General features: G+C 48.9%; 1 protein-coding gene across 1 annotated transcript in view; it reads right to left on the reverse strand.

Annotated features, from left to right (window-relative positions):
• Positions 1-3,745: 3,745 nt before the first annotated feature.
• EXOSC10 (exosome component 10) overlaps positions 3,746-13,684 on the reverse strand; it is a 34,718-nt gene continuing 24,779 nt past the window's right edge. Inside the window, exons 16-25 of the mRNA XM_038747292.1 lie at positions 12,289-12,367; positions 11,994-12,106; positions 10,806-10,901; positions 9,808-9,882; positions 8,653-8,752; positions 8,443-8,516; positions 7,228-7,396; positions 5,206-5,267; positions 4,521-4,597; positions 3,746-3,907 (exon numbers count right to left, since the gene is read on the reverse strand). Coding sequence (XP_038603220.1) covers positions 3,877-3,907; positions 4,521-4,597; positions 5,206-5,267; positions 7,228-7,396; positions 8,443-8,516; positions 8,653-8,752; positions 9,808-9,882; positions 10,806-10,901; positions 11,994-12,106; positions 12,289-12,367 — 876 coding nt within the window. The 3' untranslated portion in view covers positions 3,746-3,876. The remainder of the gene's footprint in view (positions 3,908-4,520; positions 4,598-5,205; positions 5,268-7,227; positions 7,397-8,442; positions 8,517-8,652; positions 8,753-9,807; positions 9,883-10,805; positions 10,902-11,993; positions 12,107-12,288; positions 12,368-13,684) is intronic.

Consider the following 13,684-nt stretch of genomic DNA (forward strand, 5'->3'; position numbering starts at 1 on the left):
TAGGCATTTTGTTACTCACCCCACATCGGGCCTGTAGCACTTGAGTATATATCCATATACTCCTCTCCTTCTCCTAGTTGTAATTTTTTCCAATGGTTGCCTCTCCCACCACCATCATCATCAACATCAATCGTATTTATTGCGCGCTTACTGTGTGCAGAGCACTGTACTAAGCTTGTCTGGGGGCAGGGATGGTGTCCACCGACTCGAATGGATTTTATTTTCCCAAGCGTTTACTATAGCGCTGTGTACACAGCAAGCGCTCAGTACGTCTCATCGATTGATCCCCCTTTAAGGCACTCAATCAACTCTCTCCTTTCTACCTCACCTCTCGGATCTCACGCTACAACCCAGTTTGCAGGCTTCTTTCTTTAAACGCCAACATATTCTCCGTACCTCGATCTCGTCTATCCCACCAACCCCTTGCCCACATAATAATAATAATGGCATTTAGTAAGCACTTACTACCACATAATAATAATAATAATGGCATTTATTAAGCACTTACTATGTGCAAAGCACTGTTCTAAGCGCTGGGGAGGTTACAAGGTGATCAGGTTGTCCCACGGTGGGCTCACAGTCTTCATCCCCATTTGACAGATGAGGGAACTGAGGCACAGAGAAGTTAAGTGACTTGCCCAAAGTCACACAGCTGACAATTGGCGGAGCTGGGATCCTCTCTCTGGCCCAGAACTCCCTCCCCATTCTTATCCAACATATCACCTCTCTGCACCTCCAAAACCCTCCCCGGTTCCTCCAAGAGGCTTTCCCTGAGGAAATATTTCCTTATCCGTCCTCCGGTCTGCACTGCCTATGCACATGGCTGTGTACCCCTAAAGCATTTTGAGAGTCACCCCAGCCCCAGTGCACTTACAAATATTACTATTTTCCCTCTCTGTAATTTATTTTAATATCTGCCTACCTCTGTACTCTGCAAACTCCTTTTTGGGTACGGATCGTGCCTGCCAACTCCCTTGTATTGCACTCAGGACAGGGCTCTGCACACCTGGAGAAGCAGCGTGGCTCAGTGGAAAGAGCCCGGGCTTTGGAGTCAGAGGTCATGGGTTCAAATCCCAGCTCCGCCACTTGTCAGCTGTGGGACTTTGGGCAAGTCACATCACTTCTCTGGGTCTCAGTTACCTCATCTGGAAAATGGGGATGCAGACTGTGAGCCCTTCGTGGGATGACCTGATCACCTTGTAACCTCCCGAGCGCTTAGAACAGTGCTTTGCACATAGTAAGCGCTTAATAAATACTATTATTATTATTATTATTAACAGCACGCGATAAACACCATTGATCAATTGATTCCAACTCTATTGTACTGTTCTCTCCCAAGTGTTTAGTACAGTGCTCTGCACACCTGCAGAAGCAGTGTGGCTCAGGGGAAAGAGCCCGGGCTTTGGAGTCAGAGGTCATGGGTTCAAATCCCAGCTCTGCCACTTGTGAGTTGTGTGACTTTGGGCAAGTCACTTCACTTCTCTGGGCCTCAGTTACCTCATCTGGAAAATGGGGATGCAGACTGTGAGCCCCCCCGTAGGACGACCTGATCACCTTGTAACCTCCCTAGTGCTTAGAACAGTGCTTTGCACATAGTAAGCGCTTAATAAATGCTATCATTATTATTATTACTAACAGCACGCGATAAACACCATTGATCAACTGATTCCAACTCTATTGTACTGTTCTCTCCCAAGCATTTAGTACAGTGCTCTGCATACAGTAAGCACTCAGTGAATTCCACCGATTGCTTGCTTGAACTGTCCAAGTCTCCGGATTCACTGGGATGGGAGGAATCCCGGTACGGCCGGCAACAGAATGCAGAGCAGATGAGGCGGACCAAAGTGCCAAATGGGTCTGCTGACAGTCAGCGCACATACGGGTTTTAAAGCGAAAACAAGACCGTCTTGTCCTGGCTGCTGCAAAACAGACCATAATTCCCCTCCCAAAGGAACCTGGAAGCTCCTAATGAAATCCGTTCCAAAATACTGTTTTTCTCTGAACAGGGGGGGTGGATCTTTTTCTTCTAAGCGATAAAAAGATGTTCGGCAGTTACCCCGCCTCCCCAAGCCCCCCGGAGTAGACCTCAGTGTCACGGTCGTTGGCTAGCGGTCAGAGTGGATCTGACCACTACCCGGTGTGGGTAATCTGGTTGGAAATGCGCCCGGCCAAATGCCCGGTCCCCACAAACAGCGGAATTTCCTCCAACCCCATTTGCTCACTTCCCTCCTTTCACACCAACCTACTCTTCTAATCTGGCATTTTTAGCAGTCGCACTCTGGCCGCTCAACAACCACCACAGGGCTGGAGAGGGCGACGGCCGCGCATCTTCCTTTTTATCGTATTAAAAACTGTTCATTCAATGAAAAAGATCCACCTCCCCATTCAGAAAAAATTAGGAAAGCTGGTGCTTTTCCTCTAAAAATAATAATGATGGTATTTGTTAAGCCCTTATGATGCGGAAAGCACTGCTCTAAGCGCTGGGGAGGCTACAAGGGGATCAGGCTGTCCCACGGGGGGCTCACAGTTTTAATCCCCATTTTACAGTTGAGGTAACAGAGGCCCAGGGAAGTGAAGTGACCGGCCCAAAGTCACACAGCTGACAGCTGGAGGAGCCGGGATTTGAACCTCTGACTCCAAAGCCCGGCATCTTTCCACCGAGCCACACTGCTTCTCTATGAGGTTCCGGGTGAAAGTGAGGATGCAAAACAGGCGAAGGATTTCAAATTGAAATTCTGAGCTTGCTCGATTCCACAGCTGAAACTCGATCTGGGAGAAATAAGTGGTTTGGGGACATGGTGGGAAGGCGGGACACGGCATACCTCTCATCAGCACCTCCAATTAGCTGCTATTCTTCTCTTCCTTCCAGCTCAATTTTAAACACCTAACCGGGCGGCATCACATCTTCATTTTTAAAGCATGTGAACGGAACAAAATGCAGGATCACGTCTGGTTGTTGTCAAAGGGTGCTTCACGATCGCTGCTCGGCTTGGTTTTTCCTCTTGGTTAATCCGGCGATATTTTTTTTTAATACCCGCTAAGCCCTTACCGTGGGCCAGCCACCGTACTAAGCGCCGGGGTAGATCCAAGATAATCAGGCTGGAATGGGACTCCACAGTGTAAGTAGAGGGAGTGGGATTCCATCTCCACTTGGCAGATGAGGGAACCGAGGCCCGGAGAAGTTCAGTGACTCACCCAAGGTCACACGGCAGAAGAGCGGCGGAACCAGAATTAGAATCCCCCGACTTCTAAGCCTATACTCTTTCCACTAGGGACCACTGCTTCCCCAAACAAACCAAACATCTGCCCGTAGGGGTGGTCCCCTAGATGATGGAGGAGGGAGCCCACCATACAGATGTGCAGAGCTGGCTTTGGTCCGCTGTTGGGTAGGGACCGCCTCTATAAGTTGCCAACTTGTACTCCCCAAGCGCTTAGTACAGTGCTCTGCACGCAGGAAGCGCTCAATAAATACGGCTGAATGAATGAATGGTCCCCTTTTCTCAGCCACCCCGGGGCTGGGATGTTTCCGTTTGTTTCGACGGGCACCAGGCAGGTTCCCCCCAAATGGCACCTGGAGTCACGGCGGCCCTCATCCAGGTTGAGGTGTGCAATCCGGGCCGATACTCGCCTCCCCGTAGTCGGAGACAGCAATCGATACACCGAGGTGTAAGGCACCAGAGTCCTCCGTCCCATCGCTCCGAGCGGGCTTGTGGTGGCGGTGACGAGAGACAAGCACAAAATTCGCTTCCTTTCGCCAATTTTAAAAAACGGTTTTAATGTTCTGGAAAGATTTCGGTACAAAAATCAGCAGGATGGGTTAAAAGCTGATGCTTTCTGACCAGTTTTCTGTCGATGTTGTTTAGTGGTTTCCGCCCACTATCTCTTTGGCCAGTTGTGCCTGAAGCCCCTGCAAAGAATTGGGGGGGGAGAAAAAAAAAGTGGACACTCCCATTTTCCAGTTTGAGGTTTGTTGAGGTTCTGAAGGATGGGGTGAGAGGGGGATCACTAAGGATGACAAGGCCAGGATCCTCCATCTGCACTTGATATTCACCCCATCCCGGTCTCCCCGTTGGACTGTAAGCTCCTTGTGGGCAGGGATCGCGTCTACCAACTTTACTGTCCTGGACGCTCCCAAACGCGGAGTACAGTGCTCTGCACACAGGGAGCACTCACTAAATACCACTGACCGACGGACTGACCTGAGTACCCGGGGACGAGGCTACCCCGCCGTGGAATGGGTGCCTAAGGAAGACTGAACCACGAGGCAGACTCCAAAGTATGATCCCCAAGGTGTTCGCTGATGACAGGCCCCGCTGCTGGAAACGTTCCCTCGCTTTTAAAAACCTGCTTACCTGTTCTCTTTCTCCTTTTTGTCTTGGGCAGAGGCAGAGTCTGGGCCTAATCTAAGTGAACTCCAAGCAGGAGCCTCCTCGTGATATAGGACAAAGGGCAGAAATGGCTCCACCATGGGGGATCATGGGCTGGCGCCCGAGAGCGGGGGCGGCGACACATTAACGTACCGGTCAGACTTTTCCGACACGTAGGACATGCTTTTGTTCCCGGCTGATTGCTTCACCTTGTTGGCGGTCGCAGATTTCTGGAAGAGACAAGGGACCGTTTAGCTTGGGCGGGCGACTAGCGCGACGCATTCCTCAGATCCGCTGCGAACGACGTTTGGCTCCTCTTAGGACATCCAAGATCCCTTTATTTCCGACATGCGGGACCTGAATGTGCAGTAAGTAAATACTGCTCTTCCCCTGTCAGGAGTCTACCAGGTGCAGGAGGCCTTTTAAAACTGCCCCCACCCGCCTCAGCCCTTGGAAAGGCGCCGCATCTCGATGAGATTACTCCAGAGGGAAGAGCGTGCCCTCGGCCTCCCCAATTTTCTGCTGCAATCAGTGTGTCTGGAGCCAGCTCCCCCCGGGGGGGCAAGTGCTGGCTTGTGCTGGCACAGTACGGGTTTTTCTACTGTGCCAGAAACACAACTCCCAAATTATCGCTTTTACAATCTCCCACCCGTTTTCACAGGCTCTCCCACTCCGGTGGCTTGGAGGCGCCGGTCAGGCCTTTGGATAAAATGAGGGAATGAGGGAGGACGGGAAAGGTTACCGAATGTGTCATTCCTGGGATCCAAAGCCGGTCCCCTCTTACCCAGCCGGAACCAAAGGCCGGTGGGAAGAACGATCCCCAACAGGCACCCCTTACCTTGCCTGCCGTCACCTGCTTGTTGGGATCAAACTGGGATGACTGTTTAGATTTGTTCTTTCCTGAAAGGTGAGAAAGGAAAAGGACAAGTGTTCGGAGCAGTGGCGGCAGCAGTAGCAGCTACTTTCTGGTCGGTAAAGGCAGAAGACAGATTCATTCATTCATTCAATCGTATTTATTGAGCGCTTACTGTGTGCAGAGCACTTGGGAAGTACAAGTTGGCGACATATAGAGACGGTCCCTACCCAACAGTGGGCTCACAGATCAGGCCAACTCTCTTGTGGGGGAGGCCGGCCAGCTCTGGGAAGGCCGGGCAGGTGTGGTAGAAACCAGTACCTCTCTCTCTCATGCTGGATTCGGGGTGGGGGGGTGTGGGGATAAAAACCAATTCCCATCACCTGAGAAAGGCTCTCATTTCTCCAGTGCAGATGACCCGCTTTCTGTACCCGATGGCTAAATTCAAAAACAGTGGTGACACGAAGCCCCGGGACTCCTGATGATAACTGAGCTCTGCGTTTCACTGCCTTCTTGGGCCCTTACTGTGTGCCGAGCACTGTACTAAGCGCTTGGGAGAGTACAATACTGAGAGCTCACCTCCTCCAGGAGGTCTTCCCAGACCGAGCCCCCTCCTTCCTCTCCCCCACCGCCAGCACCTGTATATATGTCTGTACGTATTTATTACTCTATTTTATTTGTACATATTTATTCTACTTTGTTAATATGTCTTGTTTTGTTGTCTGTCTCCCCCTTCTAGACTGTGAGCCCGCTGTTGGGGAGGGACCGTCTCTATACGTTGCCAACTTGTACTTCTCAAGCGCTTAGGACAGTGCTCTGCACACAGTAGGCGCTCAATAAGTACGACTGAATGAATGAATACAATATAACATCAAACACATTCTCTGCCCATAACGAGCTCACAGTCGAGAGGGAGAGACAGACATTAATCTAAATGAATACATAAATAACAGATATTTACATATACGCCATGGGGAAGGGAGAGAGGGCGAGTAAATGAAGGAGCGAGTATGAGCAGCGCAGAAGGGAGTGGGAGGAGAGGAGGGCTCAGGCAGGGAAGGCTTCCTGGAGATGGGGGTTCAATAAGGTTTTGGGGTGGGGGAGAGCAATTATCTATCTGAAATGAGGAGGGAGGGCGTTCCAGGCCAGAGGTAGGATGTGGGCAAGAGTTGGGCGGTGAGATGGAGGCACGGTGAGAAGGTTAGCGCCGGAGGAACCAAGTGTGCGGGCTGGATTGTAGGAGGATGGTAGCGAGGTGAGGTAAGAGGGGGCAAAGTGGTTAAGTGCTTTAAAGCCAATGGTGAGGAGTCTCTGCTTGATGCGGAGGTGGATGGGAGACCACTGGCTTCCTGAGGAGTGGCGAAACATGGTCCGAACGTTTCCGAAGGAAAATGATTCACTCATTCAATCGATCGTATTTATTGTCGTATTTATCGTATTTATTTGTCTCCCCCTTTTAGACTGTAAGCCCACTGTTGGGTAGGGACTGTCTCTATATGTTGCCAATTTGTACTTCCCAAGCGCTTAGTACAGTGCTCTGCACACAGTAAGCACTCAATAAATAAATACGACTGATGATGATGATGATGATTGAGCGCTTACTGTGTGCAGAGCACTGTACTAAGCGCTTGGAAATGGAATTGTTCTTGGAGGGATCCTAAATGAACTAGGCAGATAATAATAATAATAATAACAACAACAATAATAATAATAATAATAATAATGGCATTTGTTAAGCGCTTACTATGTGCAAAGCACTGTTCTAAGCGCTGGGGAGGATACAAAGTGATCAGGTTGTCCCACGTGGGGCTCATGGTCTTAATCCCCATTTTACAGATGAGGGAACTGAGGCCCGATGTCTCCTCCCTGACCCCAATTCCCAATCCTTTAGCTATTTCCCAGAATTCTCAGGTGCCAAAGCATTTGGGGGTCTCTCTCCCTTTTACCGAGGAAGATTTTCTTGGGTGGGGAGGTAGAGGGGAGGAAAGGGGGAATGCTGGTTCTTACCAGAAAATGCTTTGAAATCTGACTGGCTGTAGTCATAAGGAGTGAAGTCTTTAGGAGGGTCTTGCTTCTGCGGCTTTTGGGAGGCTTTGAGTCGTTTCTTCTCTTGTTTGGGTTCCGGGGTCCCTTGTTCACTCGTCACCCTCTCTCTCTTCTTAGAGGCGTTTTCCTGCTGCAAGTGAACCAGATAAAGAGGGAAGCGGTATTACTGGGTAGCTGTGATGGTGGCATCTGGCAAGCGCTTAATAATAATAATAATGACATTTATTAAGCGCTTACTATGTGCAAAGCACTGTTCTAAGCGCTGGCGAGTTTACAAGGTGATTAGGTTGTCCCACGTGGGGCTCACAGTCTTAATCCCCATTTTACAGATGAGGTAACTGAGGCCCAGAGAAGTTAAGTGCCTTGCCCAAAGTCACACAGCCGACAAGTGGCGGAGCTGGGATTTGAACCCCTGACCTCTGACTCCAAAGCCCGGGCTCTTTCCACTGAGCCATGCTGCTTCCCGTGCCAAGCACTGTTCTAAGCACTGGGGTATATAATAATAATAATAATAATGATGATGGCATTTATTAAGCGCTTACTATGTGCAAAGCACTGTTCTAAGCACTGGGGAGGTTACAAGGTGATCAGATTGTCCCACAGGGGGCTCACAGTCTTAATCCCCATTTTACAGATGGGGTGACTGAGGCTCAGAGAAATTAAGTGACTTGCCCATGGTCACACAGCACGCATGTAGCAGAGCTGGGTTACAAGGGGTAGATACAAGGTAATCGGGTTCTCCCACATGGGTCTCACAGTCTGAATCCCCACTTTACAGAGGAGGTAACTGAGGCACAGTTAAGTAACTTGCCGGGATTAGAACCCACGACCTCTGACTCCAAAGCCTGTGCCCTTTCCACTAAACCACACTGCTTCTCTAGTACCGAAGGTGCCACAAGATCCCACCCTTTCCCAACTCAGGAAAGCGAACGGGCCGAGGCGGAAAAGAAAGGTCTTCCCAGGGCTCAAAAATCTGCCGCGGTGACTGCTCCGCAAAATCTAAACGCAGAAATGAGCCCAGGGGAACTCTGAAATCAATCCGGGCTTTAACCAACCCGAAAGGACGGGAAGGAACGAGCCGGTGAGCGAGCTTAACCGACGGCGTTCGTTCCAAGCCCTGTCGAGACGGGGGTCCGTTCTGCCCTCGGCAGAGCGGCAAACGAAGCAGAACCCTACCGCGGCTTGCTGACGGACGGAGACGAACTGTTCTGTCGATTCTTTAAACTCCTTCTCCGCTTGTTCCCGGGCGGCTGCAAATCCAAATACGGCTTGTGAGGGGTCACTCGAAAGGCATGTGGCAGGGAGGAATTTCTCTCCCACAAACCCTCCCGGTGGTCTAAGGGACCGCGCCGGAGCCTCGGGTTTTGAGGGCAAAGTGAGGATTACCCGTCTGCTCGGCTGCTTTCTTCTTGGCCGCTTCTTTTTCTTCTTTCTGGGCTTGGGCCTGAGGCTGGGCCTTGTTCGACAATTTCCAACGGTTGCTGATCTTCATTAAGAAAAAAAAAATGACAAGACCCCAGGGTCATTATTTTAAATGAGATAGGAGAGGAGAAGGCAGACTGTACATCTGCAAGCATCCTTAGGCCAGGAAGGCCGAGCGTAAGGACAAGAGTAAAAACTAAAGCAGACTCTGCTTATATAAATTCCCCTCAACACTCAGCACAAGCAGGGCAGCGGCACACGGGGCCTGAGGTGGTTCAACGCGCTGCAATAAATGGAGACGTAGAAGGAGTCTTTTAGACTGTGAGCCCACTGTTGGGTAGGGACTGTCTCTATATGTTGCCAATTTGCACTTTCCAAGCGCTTAGTACAGTGCTCTGCACATAGTAAGCGCTCAATAAATACGATTGATGATGATGATGATGATGATAAATTCCCCTCAACACTCAGCACAAGCAGGGCAGCGGCACACGGGGCCTGAGGTGGTTCAACGCGCTGCAATAAATGGAGACGTAGAAGGAGTCTTTTAGACTGTGAGCCCACTGTTGGGTAGGGACTGTCTCTATATGTTGCCAATTTGTACTTCCCAAGCGCTTAGTACAGTGCTCTGCACATAGTAAGCGCTCAATAAATACGACTGATGATGATGAAGGAGAAAAGACAGAAGCTAGAATCGCCATCCCGTTCCTTATCCCGACAGAACTGTGCTCGGCTCCAGAGGTGAAGCCTGTTACTATAGCAATGCTCTTTTCTCCTAATCACGAAGCAGCACTGATGTCAGAGGGGGCCCGCTGCATCCATTTTGTGGGAAAATGTCTTCTCTGCAGGGATGGAGGAAACCGAGACACAAATCAAACAAAAAACCAGCTAACCCCCAGGAGCCTCTTGAGAGGTTTCAAGGAGGATTCCGCTGGTCTCCACCTCCTCCACCACGCTTACCCTAGATTGGAATGGAGTGGGCATCCAGAGTTTTATTTCTGCCATGCACACGCCACAGACTCTCTTGCAGGAAGCTAGGCATAACGTTTACGAAGGCCCTACCCTTTCTAATTTCCTATAAAGGAAATCCACACTTGAGAAATCGGCACCAGAAACACTTACTTCATAGATTTTAGATGACGGATCAAACTTGGCAGACTGGGAGATGTGGGCATGGTGTTCTCCTGAGGGCAAAAACTAGGAAAAACAAATAGCTCGACTTGAACACGTCGGTTCTTCCTTCCCAACATTTTCTCCCCATCCAGACTGATATCACGCTGGTCCAAACAGTGGTGGATCCCAACTCGACTAGTGCATCAGCCTCCCTGTAAACCTCTCTGCTTCCAGCCTCTCCCCTCTCCAGGCTATACTTTGCTTTGCTGTCCCGATTATTTTTCTAAAACATTGTTCTGCACCCATCTCCCCACCCCTCAAAAACCTCTAATGGTTGTCCATTCCTTTCTGCGTAAGCAAGACAAGAGTAGTAATTGGGGTATTTGTGAAGCGCTGACTCTGTGCTGAGCACTGTCCCGAGCGCTGGAGTAGACACGATGCATTCAGCATCTGCATTAAACAGAAATGCCGGCTACTGCCTATAAGGCATCCAATCAGTTGTCTTCCCTGCTCCTTTTCCCCTGCATCCCAGGCTCATAACGCTTCACCTCTCCAGCCAAGCTCTTGCTCACACTCTCCCTTTGATATTATTATTATTATTGTATTTCACTACTGATCGAACTAATCATCTCGGCCATTTTACAGAGGGAAATGGAGCCTGAAACCTGCACCCCTGCCAAAATGAATATGTATGGATGCTAGCTGATTAAAATTTTAATTTCCTTTATAAAGATTTACATTTGAACACTGAGTTTTCCCCAACTCAATCAATCCATGGTATTCACGGAGAGCTGACTACGAGCAGAGCACTATACTAAGCGCTTGGGAGAGTACAATACAATAAAATTAGCAGAAATGTTCCCTTCCCATAACGAGCCAGGTCTAGAGGATATCATGGCATGACATTTTTTCCTCATTTACCATGCCTGAGGTGAAGTTTAACACTTTTACCTGTAGCAACAGATCCTGCCAGCAAACACATACAGCACACACTAATGGTCACTTACCATTCTAAATGGATTTTCAAAGGACTCCATTATGCGCTGTGCTTTCTTCTGGGCAACAGTTAAACTTGCCGCTTCCTCTTCCATGGAACAGGGCTCCTGCAGGAGTGACAACAAAGCAGGTCACTTAATCAGTCAATCAATCGTATTTATTGAGCGCTTACTGTGTGCACAGCACTGTACGAAGCGCTTGGGAAGTACAAGTTGGCAACATATAGAGACAGTCGCTACCCAACAGTGGGTTAACACCTACGAAGCAGAGATCAGCCACCATCCCAGGGCTGCAGGTTGGCTTATCGTTACAAGTTTTGCAGATGGATCAATAAAAACCCCAGCGAAGTTGAAGGTAACTTCGAGACCAGATTCAAGGCCCTGCAATGGCTTCCACATCAAGCAAAACCCCTCGCATTTGGCTTCCAGGGTCCCAACCAACTCTCCACAGCTAAAACTTCTACTTTCTTCACCCACTACACCCTAGTTTGTGTCTCTCCACTTCTCCTAAGCTAAGCTTTCACTTGTTCCTCTCTCTCAACTACTATCCTGCCTCTGACCCCTTGCTCACATTGTTCCACTGGCCTGGAACACATTTCTTCCCCAAATCCCCTAGACCACATCTCTCCCCATATTCAAAACCCTCCTAAAATCTCACCTCTGCTAATGGGTCTTCTCCGTTTAATCTCCATCACCCCAAGCCTTTTAAACCCTCCGGCCACCCCCAGGACTTCGATATTTATCGACACCCATACTCAGCACTTCTACATTCCTGTTTATTCAACTACATTCCGGATGGCTTATTTTGATTAGTTCAGCTTAATTATTTTATGTCTGTCTCTCCTGGTACAGACTAGGACCTTTGTAGGCAGGGAATGTGTCATTTCCTTGGGTGGTACTCTCTTGGTGGGTACTTTTTATTTATTTATTACGGCTAGACTGCTTCTGTCCAGAAGGAAAATGTTTTGCCTCATTTCAGAGATACCCCTGAACCCCTTTTCTCTACTGAACTCAAATGATTTTGGTGGAAATCAGCTTTTTCTCTACTGATGGGTCTTCACTCCAGCACCTGAGGAAACCCCGTTTTCTAATCTTCTGGAACTGCTGTAGGGACAAAAATCTGGAGGCCCAGGTGGAGGGTTTTTCTGCTAGAAACTACATAAATTCCCAGCTCAATGCAGTTCTCTTGCTACGACTTACATTGAATAACGTGATGACGGCAGTTGAAGCGATAAGGTATCCAGCATCTGCTACGGGCTCCGTTTCCTTTTCGTTGGAGAACAGTCTTGACCTTTCCCGAACTGGCTCCGATTCTGCAAGAAAAGAAATGATCAAAAGTTCTGGCCTTTAGCCAGATAGACTGCTAAATCCAGCAATATTATTTTCCAACTCTTACTTCTTACTGGTAGAGTCTCACTTTAAACATAAAATACTGAACTTCATAAAGAACTTCCGCTCATCAGAGTAAGTCAAAAGTTCATTCCCGCCACATTACCTCTGTTTAGGATGTTAGGATAACCATCGGGAGGAGCGTGGGAACAGTCGTGTGGTCCAAACAAGACATTCTCCGTTTTCTGGTAAAAAGAAACAGGCCTGTGAGCTCCTTGTGGGCAGGGAATGTGTCTGTTTATTGTTATACTATACTCTCCCAAGCTCCTAGTCCAGTGCTTTGCACACAGTAAGTGCACAATAGACATCGCCGAATGAACGAACGAAAGCCTCTATGACTAACTCTACAGCAGTCCTGACGACGTCCGCCTAAACTCGGCAATGAGTCAAATGCTTTTATCTCACGAGCCGCCGCCTATGCATCCACCATGTAACAGATGCTGCCTGTTCTGGGAATACTTGCTGACCTTCACCTGATGGAGGATTCAGCATTATGTATGGAAAAAGGAATAGGATTTGTTTTAGTGAGTTCCATTTTTCCTGTTTTAGAACAGGCTTCTGTTTCTAATTTTTACAGAGCGTAGGCAGGCAATTTTTAAAACTCCTTTTTGACCTGAGAATTCATGACTATCAATATACAGCCCAAATGCTTTTTTTTTGAGCATATTCTTGCACCACAAAGCCAGTGGGTAAAGAGAAAGGCATCAGACAACCCTGGTGCCCGACCTACAAGAGTCCGTGATGGCTCATGTTTGGTTTTTCTTGTTCTTGTGAACGCCCCGACGTCCGGGCGCAAACATGACCAGACGAGTCGAGGGGTTGGGTTCTCTGCACTGTCAGATGCTATTGATGCCTGTCTACTTGTTTTGTTGCCGGTTTCCTGCTTCTAGTCTATGTGCCCGTTGTTGGTTAGGGATTGTCGCTATCTGTTGCCGAATTGTACTTCCCAAGTGCTTTAGTAATACTAATGTTGGTATTTGTTAAGCGCTTACTACGCGCCAAGCACTGTTCTAAGCGCTGGGGGGGGGGATATAAGGTAATCAAGGCTGTCCCACGTGGGGCTCACAGTCTGAACCCCTGTTTTACAGATGAGGGAACTGAGGCACAGGGAAGTTAAGTGACCTGCCCAAAGTCACACAGCTGACAAGTGGCAGAGCTGGGATTAGAACCCACAACCTCTGACTCCCAAGCCCGGGCTCTTTCCGCTGAGCCACGCTACAGTGCTCTGCACACAGTAAGCCTCAATAAATACGATTGAACGAATGAACAAATTACACCCGATCTTAGCTACACAGAGACTGTCAAGCTCTGATGAGGTACCGATCACTGGTTGCCTGGTGGGAACTTTAAATTATACCCAACTTCGTTGCATTTGGACAGGAAAACCTACATACTTGAGAAGCAGTGTGGCTTAGTGGAAAGAGCCCGGGCTTGGGAATCGGGATGTGGATTCTAATCCCGGCTCCACCACTTGTCTGCTGTGAAGTCCTTGGACTTCTCTA

Source organism: Tachyglossus aculeatus, chromosome 5 (assembly GCF_015852505.1).
Source record: "Tachyglossus aculeatus isolate mTacAcu1 chromosome 5, mTacAcu1.pri, whole genome shotgun sequence".
In the NCBI taxonomy this organism is placed as follows: Eukaryota; Metazoa; Chordata; class Mammalia; order Monotremata; family Tachyglossidae; genus Tachyglossus; species Tachyglossus aculeatus.